The following is a 16339-nucleotide window of genomic DNA, read 5'->3' on the forward strand; positions in this document are numbered from 1 at the left end:
TTCTCTAAGCCAACTCCATTTCGTAATCTTTTGCTATCGTGATCGCCTTGTCATTGCTTGTAGTTTGATTTTTGTCGTCATCCACCAGCTCCACAAAATAAGTATCACCATCCAGTGTCTTATAAATCTGTTTGTTACTTTGTAGCATCTCGTTATTTTCTTCCTTATGTCCCCAGCAAATTTTCGTGTCTTTGCTTATAATCTTTTGATGGGTTGTAAAATTAATACGGGCCTCTAAACTCCTCCCCATAATTTCTTTAGGTTTATTGCTCAAATGATCTTTCAAAAATTGCCCAATAGACCTATTTCCTTCCTTTTGAACTAGCCTATCATTTTTGCCCAATCCTCCTTCAATTCAGCTCTAATAGGTGTTCTGCTTGGCCATCCCATTCTTTTCCCGTCTTATTTATCCTTCTTTGTTCCTCAAAAATCCTAGTAATCATTTTTAATTTCCTACCAGCTTTGTCATTATTTCCTTCTTTCTCTTTACCTATGTTCAACGAAGATTTATGGATATTTTTTACCTGTTCTTCTACTCTATGACTATCTCCATCTGCTACTTCTAGAGCCTTCTTTTCAGCAGCACTTTTCATGCACCTTCCTTTTTCCTGTTCACTTCCACCTCTGTTTTCTTCTGCTCCCTTGTTCACTTCCACCTCTCTTTCTTCTGCTCCCTGTGGTAAGCCATCCTCGCTTTCCAAGTCATGAGCTTCACGCGCTGCTTCCATCTCATTCAGCCACGTAGAACTTGTTCCTTTGCTACCTCTTTCCTCCCTCGGTTTCAGCCGCCTAGCCTGCGCCACCCCAGACCCATTGAGTATTTTGTCTCTCTTGGATTCCAACAAGCCATTGCTATTGGATTCTTGCACTCCTTGTGACCTATGACACCACAGTTTAGGCAGTAACAATCTTGTAACCTTTCATATTTGAATTCAATCCATAGATTTGGTAAGTTATTTCTGTTCATCCAGAAACCAGTAGGGAGAGGTTTGGATATATCGATTGCCATTTTAACCCTGAGAAAGGTTCTCTCCAATACCTCTTCCACCCTAGGATCTTCCACTTCTGCTACAATTCCCATTCTGTTACCAATGTCTCTTGTTGTGTCTGCATTAATATATTCCTGCGGGAGTCCGTGAATCTGAACCCAGAACTCCAAGTAATCATGTGCTACTTCATGCACAGATACCCCTTGGGACCATATTTGAAGATTGAGAATTTGTCCCCTTATGCTCCTAGGTCCTCCATTTAGTATTTGTAACCCTTTTTCCCATATCTTTGATGCTGACTAAAATTTTATTTCTTTCTACTGCAGAAATTCATATGCCTTCTAGATTGCCCTATATTCCAAGCAATGTGTTTTTGATGATCTTGAATGGGAGCTCCGGGTTCGAGATAATCTTCCCAACCAAGTTAATACAATCAGTCTTGAATATGCTGCTCTCTATTCTCCGGTGTTCTCCGGTGTGATGGTTTTACCTTCTATTGTTTCCTTTTCGAAACTTGACATCTTGTATTGTAGAAGAGAGTAACTATTCTGTTTGAAGCAAACTGTAATGAGTTAGTTGGGACAATGGTTTGAAGTGAACGGAGTAATGGTTGTTTCAGTTTATGAAAATTTGTACATCCTTATCAACACTTGTATCAGTAACATTAATTACAAGAAATAAGTTGAATACTTTAACATATCAGCTTTCACAAAAGGTGAACCAAAGAATATACAAATTTAAGTTTTTTTCTACAGAAGCGTATTCCAGTTAGCCAAACACTTTTGCTTCCGAAACTAAACTCTGAACGGCAAGCTGAAAAAGAATTGTGAAAAAATATTAAAACAATCAGTGGCAATCCACAAGTCCAGTAAAATATCAGTACAGTTCACTGTGATCCACTTTTCTCAGGAACTTCCATTTGAGGAGGTAAGAGGTTTAAGAAGCTTCCCTTTGCCTGTTGATTCGCAGCCATAGCTGATTCATCATCTGTATTAAACAATAAAACTAATCAAGCCGATGGAACAATGTTCACAAAACTAGCTTGCATGCTCCTGGAGGCACATGATTAGGACTTAATTAGAGAATTAGACTGACATGTCTTTATGAACACATCTGAAAAGGTTATTCATGCTATGAACATTTGAAAAAGCATTATACTTCAACCATATACTTTAAATGGTGGTGGAAATTGCACCGTGCCACAAAAGTTTTGCATCGTTTCTACTACCAAACCCAACAAATCTAGTCAATCGAAATTGGTCTAGGGTTGCGGGACACACCCAACATTCATAAAGGAAGATGCTGAAAAAAATTCTTCCATAAAGAAACAACCATCAAGTGATGCAAAAAGCCCCGTTTAATTCAGTTGCGGCATCATATGGTGCGGTCTAACTCAGTCAACTTTGTCATCATACACCATAACAAAATAGTCTAGCCGGTAAACTAAATGCTTAGCACACCAAATGTTTTACGATTATAGCTTCTTATTGGCATGATTCTTAAATGATAAACAAAAATATTTGTGCCTATCCGCATATGAGAAATAAATATATTTGAGTAAATGGTCAATTTCATTCCTGAAAAGATCAATCGTTCTCCAAATTGATCCCCGAAAGATTTTTTAATCAAATTCGTCCTTCAAATATTTTTATCAAATTCGTCCTTCAAAGATTTTAAGTTAGTCACATTAGTCCTTTTGTCATTTCCGTTGTTTGACGACGTCAAAATTTCTTGTGGCACGTTAAGTGACACCATATTGACCATAGTATACTCCTAGCTGTGCTAATTGACTGTTAACATGCTAAGTTTATGTAATTAGATCAAATCAACCCCAATTGAGCAAGACTTTGAGACATTGAAATTCCTCTTTCAAATTAAAATTGATTTGATCTAATTTCATAAATTTATCATGTTAGCACTTAATTAGGATTGTCAGATGTCTGTTGTGGCATCACTTAAAGTGCCATATCAGCAAACTTTGACACCATGAGCAACGGAAGTGAGGGAGGGACTAATGCGACCAACTTAAAATCTTTGAAAAACGAAGTTGATTAAAAAATCTTTCGGGAACCAATTTGGAGAATGAGTAAGTTTTCAGGGAAGAATTTGACCATTTACTCTAATATATTTTGAAAAAAAAAATTAAGTCAACCTCTTTACATTATAGGATGCGCATAAATCAGAGATAAATAATTACGAAGACCATAATTAATTTTAGGATTAATGTTTACTTTGGTCTGTACAGGTTTTTATAAATCAAAATAGTCCGAATTAGCCGGTAGGTAACAAGTGAGTCAAATTGGTCCCTTCAAGAACTAACTTCATTTATGTTAAGGAACTACTAATTTGATTCATGATTTCTAGGTAGTATTTCGACACTTTACCTACATAGACCAAAATGACTCACATGTATACCTACAGAGATCAAAGTGAGCATTAACCCATTAATTTTACGATAAAAAAAAAACTTGAGAAATGTGGAGATGGGAATTTTAGGAGGAAAAGGATTTCTTTTATATTTCAAATGACCAAGCTTTTCTTTTTCATATTTTTCTTGTTCTCTTTTTCATTTTATATATTGCTAGTTAGTTAATATCCTCAAATTACGATTGTTAAGATGCAAAGTGCTACCATGTGATGCTAGGTAGAGAAGAGTTGTTTACAGTTCTACAATGGAGCACCAATTGATATCAGTATAGTGAACCATCTATACTTTATAGAAGAGAAATATCTTCAAGGAATAGGAAAGTAAAAGGGAAAAAAGAAAGGGATATTCTTACCAAACAAGGCTTTAATGGATGGTCTTTTAGGTTTTGTGTTCTTTTTCTTCAATTCAGCTGATAAAGTAACATATGCCCAAATTAATTGTGAAAAAGAAGTGCAATTATGAATCAATTACAAACTGAAAAAACAATGCCTACATAAATATCCATATCTTTTTCAGCATAGAAAGCTAAACCAGCAGAATTTTCAGAGAAATCATAGTGTAGTTGAATAAAAATTGCTTGATGAATCAGATTTTAAACTGGCTATTATTATTTGTTTCTCATATAAGTGACTATGCAAGAATGCATTTGTATACATGAAATCTCAATTAAACGACCTTTAAATCAAACTAAATTAAAGAATATCATAGTACAATAAAACAATGGCGTCGTTTGATTCATGTAGCCGACCCCACCTAGTGGGACAAGGCTTTGTTGTTGTTGTTGTTGTTGTATAGTACAATAAAATAATGAATTAAAGAGGAACCTTTTAAGAAAAATACTAACTTTTTGTTTCTGAAAATATAATGATACTTATTTTTTTCAAAGGAAAGAATTTTACTAAGAGAGGATAAGTTTTGTTTCTGAAAATATAATGATACTTATTTTTTTCAAAGGAAAGAATTTTACTAAGAGAGGGTAAGTTTAGAGGATTAATATGTACATACCAATTCCAGGTAGTTCATGATCCTTCACGATTTCGAAATTCTTATATGTGTAGCCAACAAAGTTGACATCTTTAGATGGCAACATCTGCAGTAAATTTCCTCTTGTAAGCATTAAGGAGACATGATTTTCAAATCAATATGCAACCACATTCAGAATTTGTGTTCACATCACTTTCAAGTTCCAATATCTTTCAAGTTGATTCAACTGCGAATAATTACCTTTATTGAAACTATGCTGTAAGCATGATTATGAAAGTATTCACAGAAAACAGAGAACTAATTAATCTAGTCAAGTAATCCAGTGATTAAACTATTTCGCAAAGATTAATTATTCCGAACTTCTTTTTAACACATGAAAGCTGTTTTGAGTACATTTTGGTATGTCCGAGGAATACAGGTAAATTTGGTTATAATTTTAGTTCATTTTGTTTACATTGGAATTTTATTTTAGTAATGCCTTTTTATGCTAACTAATATATATATATATATATATTTCATTAAGATGAGGGGAAGGATAATAAAAATTGGGGATAAGGGTTCCCATACTATAGAGCCATTGCTATTATCATAAAACCACTTGTTCCAAAAACTTAATCTAATAGGAAGAAACACATGAATGGTTATATCTCTAATATGCTCCCTCGCACAAAAGCCTCTTTTGGATTTTCGTGAATTTTGCATAGACATTCTTTCTCTTTTTTATTTGCTTTACACTGAAACTCTTTCTTTTTCGGGCCAACATGGATCAAACACTAGACTTTTTAATCATAGAAGTTCTAACACCATGTCATAAAACCACTTGTCCCAAAAGTTTAAACTGATATGAGAAGGCACATGAATAGTTATATCTCTAATAGTCATTAAAGATGTTGATCCTAATTCGTCAAACAGAGGACTCTCCAAAGATCCCAAAAGCATGTCCCAAAGACATCTTACCATTAAAGAATATAGAATTGAGATGCCAATTTGAATCCAAAAGTGACATGAAGAACATGTCATTTATGTGAAACTCTATTAAGAATAGCCATTGAACCAAAGAATCAAAATTTTAACCTTTGAAGGAGTTTGACTTCTAAATTGGTTAGTCAAATAAAAGTCTATAGTAGACCAAGTCAGGAACTAAACTTAAGTTTTAGAAGTTGAAACTGCCAAGGGATCAAGAGTTTAGGTTCTTCTCTCGTTAAAAAGTAGAAGAAAAATAATGTAAGGAAGATGAATTGCAACAACAACAACATCTCTTATTAATGTCATAAAAGACTCAGTGATTGACCAACAAATGTCTACTGAACTCTTAGTTTTTCAATTTTTTTAACTTCAGGAAAACCTCTCTTTTAAAAATGAAGAAAGGCAAAAACTAAGACCTTTTGTAAAGATGATAGGCAAAAAGGCGAATCAAACCTACAGAATATTATGCTGAAAGAAATATAAAGGAGCAATTGGAAATAACTTTTGATAAATAACCCGAAAAATCCAACTGCATAACATATAAGATTCACCAAAGAAATGAGTTAGACTCTTGTAGACAAACTGCTTATGAATTTTGAATAACAAGAACCAACCTTTCTCCATGGGCCAGCCTTTGATGAAGTTTCAGTTTGCTTGTCCACCTGCACAAAATTAGTAAATCAAGAAAGCAAAACACTTGCTAGCAACATATAATAAGCAACTTTTACATATCATTGAGCATAAAGATATATAATATACCTCTTCAAACTTCTCAAAATTTTGAGTATCTAATTCATCATTGACCTCAGGTATAAAAGCAGCTTTCATTTGGTACAATTTGTCCCATTCAATACCTTTGAACCATGGGTGAGCCTGTATATAAAATGACCAACCACTTGTTACTTACTATGCAAACATATCCGATACTGAATTATCAATTATGCAACTTAGAAAAGAACACACCACAACACCTTTATTTCGTCAGCTCCTTTGGTTCCAAGCCTCTGTTCCACATTACAGAGGAGTCTACAAATAAGATCCTTTGCCTCTGCTGAGAGTTTAGCTTCTTCAGGAAATTTTAAATGAGTTCTCCAATTTACTATCTGCATATTCCAAAGTAGGAAATTCAGATGATTAGAATTGCTGAAGGCAAAAAATGTCATGTTAAGCCCATGGAAGAAATAGTTGAATAGATATATAAAAGTCATTATTATGTCTTCACCTAACTATATCATTAACACCATAAAATATACAAAAAGTTGCAGTAGAAGGATGATCAAGAAATACTTAACAAGAAATTACTAACGAAAATAAACCACGATTGAATAATCCTGGTGTATAATTCAAACATTTCGTGAACTTCATGCAGTCTGTTAGATATGTTTTATCTTAAGACATTACCAACTGCAGTCATGTTCTGCATGTCTTTTAGAAGTACTCTGTAAACACCTATACAATATGATAATTTAAAAATATTTATCTTATTCAAACAGTAATTGATTTGTGTAGCACAGCATCCTGAATTGACATATATAGTGTTGGACACACTGCTTTGCATGTCGAGCATAAACAACAAGGTAAATGTCTTCAAAGTTTCCACAAATGGGTGATAAATCTTATAGTTTATGTTATCAAAAGAAAAAAAAAAAATCTTATAGCCATAAAACATCTTTCCTATAAGTTTGAGTTGTTAAAAAAAGGGGCAGAAAGTAGATATATCTAAAGACAAAAACCCATTGATGCAAGATCACATTGGAGTTGTACATAGAATAGGAGATGACGAAGATTGAACTCTAGACCAATTGGTCAAAGGGGTTTTGCTCTCATTTTATGAACTGTTGATCCTAAAAGCTTAAGCTACAATAAATGGTTAAAGGTAACAGATTGATTGAGCAAAACATCAATGGCAAGTTCATCTAGAGAAACTGATAATTTATATTTTGTGGGTACATTTTGTAGGATTTTATTTTTAGAAACTCACAAAATTCAGGTTACTTAGAATTCCTATGTAAGTGCTAAAATTCGAGTCATACAATGCATGATGCATTGGCCATCCACCAATAGGCCGTCAAGGCATTACCTTTCTACACGTTGACATTGGTTCATCTGAATAAAAGGGTGGATACCCGACAAGCATTTCATACATTATGGCCCCCAGAGACCACCTGTGAGTATTGACAAAATAGCATCATAATATATTGGAAGAATAAGAAGTTAAGAAACACAAGGGAATCGGAGAGAAGTTTGGAAAGTAGTATGTAGATATATATTTTATAATACCAATCACATTCCACGCCATATCCTTTCTTTAACAGAACTTCTGGAGCAATATAATCAGGTGTTCCAACAGTAGAATAAGCCTGCAGTAAGAGAAATTGAAATTTTCCATAATGCTAAATAGACTCACCATCACACAACAATTATGGGGGAGAGTTTCACAACCAGAAGCAAAAACTTGGGATCACAAAATTTACACAAAAGAATCCAACGTTAGAAAATGCACAATATGAATTATAAAAAAAAAACACAACCAAAAGCATGTATTAGTTATTGTGGAATATATATAGGCTGTTACTTTAACCAGCAAAATTGTTGCTAGTGTCACAAAAACTGGTGATTCCTCAAATGTAAACCTACCAGCATCTTCATCATCACCACTAGAACTATTACTAGGATGTTCCCATTGTGTTATCTCAAAGACCATGTCAGATATCCTAAAGAGCTTAACCATGGCAATCAAGAAACCAATGAACCATGCAGTCAAGGTTGTGAAAACTATAAAAGGGCAACCCGGTACACAAGCATCCCACATTAACGCAGGGTCCAGGGAAGGACTGCACCCAAAGAGCGTAATGTACGCAGCCTAACCTGATAATTACATGGCTGTTTCCACGGCTTGAACTCATAACCTTGAGGTCACACGGAGACAACTCAACTGTTGCTCCAAGGCTCTCCCCCAAGGTTGTGAAAACATTTTTTCATCAAGTTCCGCTTTGAATAAGTCCTTTAAATCCATCTAAAATTTATTTTGCAGTGCAATTAAGTTGCTTGTGATGAATATGCACTAATAGCAAACAATAATATTCCATTCCACTACAAAGTATAAAATTATTTTGCTATATCCTAAGTTCCTAACCTTTATACATCTACATCATATAATTCCTCCTACTTATGTTGCTTCACTGCTTGTCAAATCACAGGGGTTACTGACCTACTGCAAGGCACTTTGGAAAGAATGGCTGTATCTCTTTAATCAATTTCTGCTACATCTCCTCAACTCCATCCTCTCAATTCCCTGGTTCAGGAATTACATTTACTGGCTTTGACTCTGATGTTGATTCTACAATTTCTGCAAAGATCAATATGATGTATCGAATTTCTAGAGGGTCATCTTGACATCAAAAGTTCCATGCTTATAACCATGTTGTACGTCATATTCTCCACCAACGTAAAACACCGATTTCTAATAAAATGAGAATTAATTGACCTGTTGTGTACCTAACCAGGGGTTTCTAGTCAAATTATAGGTACTACCACATTGCTTTCATTGATGCATTTTCTCTATTCAAATGGTTTTATTTTCTTAAAGAAGTATGCACGATTTTATGCTTTCCTACAGGATGGCAGCAGCTGAAATACAACTTGGTTTTCCTATTAAATCCGTACAATTTGAATGTGGGGAAATGATTTTTGGGCGTTCACTAGATATTTTCAAACTCATGGCATCATGCACCATCTCATTTGTCTGCACATGCATTGTCGAATTGGGACGGTTGAAGGAGCACTTCCATTTAACAGAAACTGGGCTAACCCTGCTTGCCCAGGCAGCCATGCCTCTCACCATTTGGGATACGTCTGTGGCTACAGTCCTTCCCACTGCCAATAGGATTCCTACTCCTGTTAACCCATTTCCCTTTGAAACCCTTTTTCATGTAAACCCGTCTTCGAATTGCTCAATGTTTCTCCCAAGCCTAAACCTCAATTCTTGCACAAAATGGAACATAACCATCCCTGCATCATATACCCAATCTGCTCAAATCACTCTTCCACTCACCGCTGACAGCTCAGCCATTAGTTACCACTAAGGCCCCTTATAACTAGCCCAATTCCCTGTAGGTTCTTATCACGTTGTCATGGGTTCTGCTGAATTTTTTCTAAGATCTTGCCCATCTGCGGTATCTTTTGGGTCTTGAGTTCACAGGCTGTCTGATGGATCCCTATTGATATCATAGCAGAAACACATTAAGGATCTTCTCATGAAAAGCAGGATGATAAGGCTAAGGGGATGCTAATTCTATGGTTTCAGGTTCAAATTTATCTAAACATGATAGTGACACCTGACACCAGGGAAAACACCACACTTTACCGCTTGATAGACGGAATATTGCAGGTATGTGGAGTGCAACATCTGGGCCTAAGAAGCTCTTTTTTAGGTTGATTGGGAATCAGAAGTTGGTTACAGAAAGTCGATATTGAATGCTTGTGTTTTCCTTTATCAAATCATATATCTTTTAGGTCCAAGAAGCAACCTTGGGTGGCTTGGTCCTACAAAGAGGCCAAGTATCAAACTTATCTAATGTTATAGGTGAAATCATTAGGCTCCAATACCATCATAAAGAGTTCCTTACCAAGACCAATTGTCTACTGTAATAATTTAAGCATGGCTATGCTCTCCCACAACCTAGTTCTGCACTCTAGAACCAAACATTTGGAATCAGCCTATTTGTTGTAAGAGAACATCATGCAATGTAAACTGTTAATTGCAGTATTGCACATATCCCATTGTTTGAACAGCTACTTAATCGGCTTACAAAAGGCAGTCTCAAATGTGAAGTTTCTGTTGGCTAAGGGAAAACTCTAAGTATAGGACTTACAGCATGTGTGTAGCATCGGTCAGGATCTCTTCCTGATGTGATAGCTATCATAGTTAGCTAGGAGTAACAGAATTACCTAACAAGCCTAGAATTCCTAGAATTACCATTTACCAATCTCTTATAGTTTGCATTGCAACTGTAAAGGCACCCAACTCTCACACTACATTTATATCTCATTGCTCATTCATCACCTTACCATATCACATTCAGATTATACCATTTTTCTATTTTCTCTAACTTACATTCTCTAGCCTATCCCTATTATTATGCCTACTTTATTTCTATATTTTACCCTACTGGGGTATCAAAGTTTAAACCCTGAAGTATATAATTTCTTAGCCATCCCATCTATTGATTTATTAAAAGTGTGCCTACGTTCCAAATAACCAAATGTATCATACTCTCATGAACTAACTTCTTTTAGTCACATCCATTCACAGAAATAAGAGAATCCTAGCCTAACCTTTACTGCACTTGGTCATTGATGCAGCAGTTCTTGCTCGTATGATTCTACAGTCGAGCCACATAGCATATTGCTTATGTTGATTGTCAATTGCACAATGCAATCCTTAGGCTTCAGACCATCTATACCAAGTGACTTATAATACAGATATAGCCTAACATACAATGTTACCAAGTGACTTACAAGCATTCGCCGATTTTTCTGCCAATGCTGCAATTGCTCCTGTTGTGTTCGTCTGGGAGCTGTTGGACGTCCGTCACTCTGGAGGGTTCCACTTCTGTTAACACCAATAGAGAAGTCCTTTTCTTGAAGACTACTGCAGTCTAGTGGTTTACATAAACCAAAATCTGATAATTTCATGTGACCATTTCTATCCAGCAGCAAATTGTCAGGCTTGATATCTCTGAAATGCATACAAATCAGAGACAACTATAACATAAGTATCTCTGGTCCATGTTACATTTTCTCACTAAAAGCTATTGTGTACTGCTACAGTTTACCTATGAATATAATTATGTTTATGAATTGACTCTATGGCTAGTACAGTCTCCCCAACATAGAACCTGGCCTCATCCTCTGTCAGAATATCTTTCCGCATCAGCAATGTCATCATATCTCCACCAGGAAGATATTCCATGATCAGATATAAATTCTCTTCATCTTGAAAGGAACAATACAGTTTTACAATGCAATTGCTGTCAACTTCTGCAAGTAGGTTCCTCTCAGCTTTCACATGTTCAACCTAGAAAACATTAAGAAAATACACATTTTTACATTGTGCAATACGTTTATGAACACAACATGTACTTTAACAATGTGATGATTTCAATACTTGGCCTCTGCGAAGCATCTCTGATTTTTTAAGCTTCTTCATAGCATATACATGACCAGTTGCCTTCTCCCGGCAGACTCTGACCTATAAAAGGATGAAAAATTGAAAAACTGTAAACATAACTGTCCCAAAGAACTATGTCAAAGAGCTAATGGTGCAAAACAAAGACTCTGTTGGTATAAAATCATTAAAGTAAGGAGGAAGTTTTACTTGGATGCAATAAAGGTAGACTATACCTCTCCAAAAGCACCCTTCCCAATCATAGTGAGGGGCTCAAAGTCATCAGTCCCCATCTTATGCCTCTGAAGCCGCATGTATTCTGTCTCTTTTTTTTCCAAATACTTAAGCAAGTTGCTCTGCTCTTCCTCAGAGACTTCAGCATCAGCCAACTTTTTCTCTAGCATATTACGTCTGCCAAGAATAATGTATTTTCACGTTAAATCACCAAAGAAACTTGCAACAAGATTTCGATATGCACCAATAGTAACATTAGATTGCCTAAAATACATATTTATAGATACCTTTCCTTCCTTTCCTGTAGGTTCTGCATCTGCTTCTTATAATGGTTTTCTATGTACTGCTTTGCTGCTTCAACTTTCTGTTTCGTTACTTTTGAAGGTGCCTCTTCATTTGTTGGGGGTTTGGATCCTTCTTTTGTCATTCCTACAGTTTCCTTATTTTTTGAAGACTTCATTTTGTCCTTTGAATTGAACTTACTAAACCATCGCCTTGTATTTTCCATTTTCTTCGTCAATGCTTAAGTTAAGCTGTCGCTTTATATATTCTATACACCAAATGCTAGAGACTAAAAAGTTTTGCAACACAAGGATCTCATTTTAGCAGACTTGAAAATCAAGGCGTCGCTGTTCACCACAAGATTTTAACATGGATAACCACTACTTCTGTCCAAGCACAATAACCGGCAATAACCAATTAGCAAACTTTCACATCATTGTTTTTAGCTGATCAAAAGCAAAACCTCAACACAGAGACAGAGCATTCAACTACTCCCCAGAATTTCATTGAATTGGAAGCATCATTTGCCTGCTAATAAAAGAAAATACAACGAAGAAAAAAAAACATATTAGGGGTTGATTACTTACTTCATTTGTTATGACTTAGGAGAATGAAGAAATGAAGAATACCAAGTGGTAAATCCTAATCCTAATCCTAATCATAATTCAGAATCCAACGTCAAGCACAACTGCACTAACTAAACCTGAACATATCAAAAGCGGAAACAAAATCAGTCACGGAATTAAGAAATGTAAACCAAATCTGCCAAGATCCTCATCTTGCATAGAAAGATTTCAAAACCTTCTCATCCTTCATATTAGCAATGCTTGAAAGTTGAAACAGTTCAAAAAGCACAATTCAAAAAATCAATATTTCTTCATATACACTCATCAAAATCACTCATCTGAGCATCAAGGAAGATGGTCAAACTTTCAACATTTGTAAAGCTACAGTGCTGAATCACCAACAACAAAAAATAAAAAAAAAAATCTTTTTTCTTTCTTTTCTTTCCCCACATGTCTCACTATTGAATCAAAAACCCAACAATAAATAAACAAATATAAACAAAATTAAAGATACTTGTAATCCGAATTAAAGTAAAAAAATTATATTTAAAAAAAAAAAAACTTACAAGCAGTCAACTAGAAATTTGAACTTAAGAACAAAGTGTTCCAAAAACCTTGAATTTCAGACGAATCTGAAGTAGAGAAAGATGTTGATAGGAGTCGTTGGTGAATGGTAGCGAGAGAGAGAGAGAGAGAGAGAAGTACACGGCGTGATTAACGGCGAACGGTAGTAGTAGAAGACTAGAGAAGCACATTAGCTTTTGGTGTTAGAAGATGATGTGACCGTGACTTTGAATGGGATGCTTCGTTTCCATTCGCTGGCTTTGCGTTTGGTTTTTTTCCCCAACTTTTTCCTTTTCTTCAGATTTTGATTTTGTGTTGAGTTGGAAACCACTCTAAAATAATAAGGAAGACTTTTGAGGAATCACGTAGCAATATTGGAGTCATCCTCTATATTTTAGCTTCTACTCTTTTCTTATTAATTATGCTACTACTAGAGTTTCTTACCTTAAAAAATAGTGATACGGTTTTTAAAATTTTTATATTTAAATAAAAAATTTTATTTACTGATTTAAATCAAAATACAAAGATATTTATCGATTTATGTATTTATTGACATTTTCGCAGTTAGATACTGCAAAAATTAAATTTAGACGATTATGATTATGCTAGCGAAAATATGATTGATTTTATCTCTCTGTTCTTATATTTAATTTATTGCCAGCAAAAATAAACTAAAAAATTTAATTACTTTTATGATAAGTGACAACTTCACAAATTATTTTATAATTGTATCTGCATCATATTTGTTAATTATATTTTTACCATTATAAAGTAATTTATTTTATTTGTTTATAATTAGTAAAATAATTATTAAATTTAATTAAAAATAGAAATAATCAAAGGAAAAGTAATATTAATTTAAACATTGTAGTTTATTATTATTAATTTTTTTAAATTTTTAACCCCTTTTCTGTTTAACAGTAGAAGTTATAATAAGTAAAATATAATTAATACTTTCTTAAAAAAGAAATGAGACTAAATTCATTTTATCAAAAAAAATGATAATTTATAATCAAAGTAAAATGAAATTAGTGTATCTCTTATTTTATGAAAGCATTAGTTAAATTTTACTTATTATAACTTCTACTATTAAATTGAGAAAGGGATAAAAAAATTTAAAATTAATAAAACAAAAAATAATATTTAAAATAATAATTTTTTTATATTAATTAGTTATATTTTTAAGTAAATTTAATAATTATTTTACTAATCATAAACAAATAAAAACAATTAATTTGAAAAGGTAAAAATCTAATTAATAGATATGATGTTGATGCAATTGTATGATAATTTGATAAATCATTAATTCTCGTCAAAATTTATTTTTAATATGAAAAGTAGAGTTGTGTTTTTGCTTATTATTGACATTGGTAAGTGTTTTGCTGGTTTATGGAATAGCCTTTTAACACGCAAGAGGCATGATGAAGTAGGGTCGTCGGCGACGTGGCAGAGCTCGACCAACATGCGGGGGGCGTGATGAAGCAGGGACGTCAGCCACGTGGCAGTGCCCTAATACGTGAGCATCTTTCTTATTTTTTAATGAATTTGCAATTGAATTTGTTAAGTTTAATCAAGATTTAAGTACTTTAAGCCACTATGAATGCTATTTTGAGTTATGTGAAATTTGATTTATTTCAGGTAGCATTCGAGCGGATTTGACAAAGTTTAAAAGGAAGAAACGAAGCCATGGCAAACCCAGGAGGTGGCGCCAAACTTGGCATTCCTCAAGTTTGGCGCCATGATCATTACAAGCATCCATTGCATATGGCCTTAGTAGCACCAAACTTGGGATTTTCCAAGTTTGGCTCCATACTCACTATAATCTCCAAGAATTCACTGCTTTGATGGCGCCAAATTTGGGATTTTCCAAGTTTGGCGCCAGGATGAAGAACATTGAGATTGCATGTGGTTGAAGTGGTGCCAAATTTGGCCCAACCCAAGTTTGACGCCAACCTTAGAGAGCAAGGTGGTCTCCATTCGTCCCCAAAAAAGCCAGCACGAGATATTTTTATTAATTTTGATTAAACTTTATTTTATTTTACAATAAGAAAAGATATTATTTAGCTTTAGAAAATATATTTTACATTTATTAGGATTTGATATAAAAGAAAAAAGATTCAGCCCTTCGGACTCTTTTCTCTCTTACGCACCTCATTCTGCACTTTACAGTTTTTAGAACCCTAGTTTTCTCTTAGAGCCATAAGCAACTAAACCTCCACTGTTAAGGTTAGGAGCTCTATTTATTCTATGAATTAATACTAATACTCTTCTATTTTAATTAATGTATTGATTTCAATTTCAAGAATTTGTTTTCACTCTTCATCTTAAGGATTTGGGTAGATCGGAAGAATAACCCTTATTCTAATTGTGTTCTTGCTAAATCTTGGAAAAGTAATTTACTTGAACAACAGCTTGAAAATAATTTCTCCTAAATCACTATTATCTATACTTAAAGGGATACGTGACATATAATTCTCTTATATTTGGATAATTAGAATTTTTCTGGTATATAAACTAGAATTGAACTTAACTCTCTAATTAAACTTAAGTGACCAAGGAATTGGCGGTTAACTAGGTTATATGAGACTAAATTACTAAGGAGGGTTTAGTCACATATAGTTTTCCATGAATTGGATCTTGCATGACTAAAATAGTTGGTAAGAAAAGTTAATTCGGAAGATAAATAACTCCGAAACCTTAACTGTTCTCTCATATAATCTTCACAACACGTTTATTGTTTACTTTCTGATTCTCTGATTTTACTGTTTAATGCAATTGAACTCTCAAACACCATTTTTTGCTTGTCTGACTAAGTAAATCACTCAATCATTGTTGCTTGATCCATCAATCGTCATGGGATCAACCCTCACTCACCTGAGGTATTATTTGGTACAACTCGGGGCACTTGCCGGTTAGTTTGTGGACTTTGAATTTCGCACCAAGTTTTTGGCGCCGTTGCCAGGGATTGACTGTAATTAATAACTACTAGTTATTTGATTGCTTAGATTAGATATTTTTGCTTTAGTTTTATTTAATTCTTGCCTTTAATTTTCCAAAATTTTAGCAATTATTTTTCCTTAATTTATGAAATTAAGTTTGGTGTCCCCTAGTTATTTTATTTTATTTTCCATGTTTAATTTTTTATATATAAATTTCG

The 16339-nt window shown here is 34.2% G+C and overlaps 1 protein-coding gene across 13 annotated transcripts; it reads right to left on the bottom strand.

The window, feature by feature from the left end:
• Positions 1-1577: 1577 nt before the first annotated feature.
• On the bottom strand, positions 1578-13582 carry LOC107625305 (uncharacterized). Of its 13 annotated transcripts, none has more exons than XM_016327915.3 (15): positions 13233-13573; positions 12682-12755; positions 12058-12580; positions 11773-11947; positions 11537-11620; positions 11205-11446; positions 10888-11107; positions 7648-7727; positions 7448-7532; positions 6339-6470; positions 6127-6240; positions 5982-6029; positions 4423-4507; positions 3770-3826; positions 1578-1976 (listed from the first exon to the last, which is right to left on the bottom strand). In XM_016327915.3, exons 3-15 carry the CDS (start codon positions 12276-12278, stop codon positions 1876-1878), a joined length of 1644 nt encoding a protein of 547 aa, XP_016183401.1. In that variant the 5' UTR covers positions 12279-12580; positions 12682-12755; positions 13233-13573; the 3' UTR covers positions 1578-1875. The 13 variants fall into 13 exon arrangements, with proteins under 13 accessions (XP_016183401.1, XP_020971485.1, XP_016183405.1 ...); XM_021115826.2 differs by having other exon boundaries at positions 12058-12583; positions 13233-13568; XM_016327919.3 differs by having other exon boundaries at positions 13324-13516.
• Between the last annotated feature and the right edge of the window lie 2757 nt (positions 13583-16339).

Source organism: Arachis ipaensis, chromosome B2 (genome assembly GCF_059453495.1).
Source record: "Arachis ipaensis isolate K30076 ecotype BB chromosome B2, ASM5945349v1, whole genome shotgun sequence".
NCBI lineage: Eukaryota > Viridiplantae > Streptophyta > Magnoliopsida > Fabales > Fabaceae > Arachis > Arachis ipaensis.

Excerpts from the sequence above, each read along its gene's own strand:
- LOC107625305 (XM_016327918.3), bottom strand. The coding sequence starts at position 12,278 with ATGGAAAATACAAGGCGATGGTTTAGTAAGTTCAATTCAAAGGACAAA. Across the intron at positions 11,108-11,204 it reads AAACATAATTATATTCATAG|AGATATCAAGCCTGACAATT; the intron begins GTAAACTGTAGC and ends TATGCATTTCAG. Across the intron at positions 6,471-7,447 it reads CAATGTCAACGTGTAGAAAG|ATAGTAAATTGGAGAACTCA; the intron begins GTAATGCCTTGA and ends TGGAATATGCAG.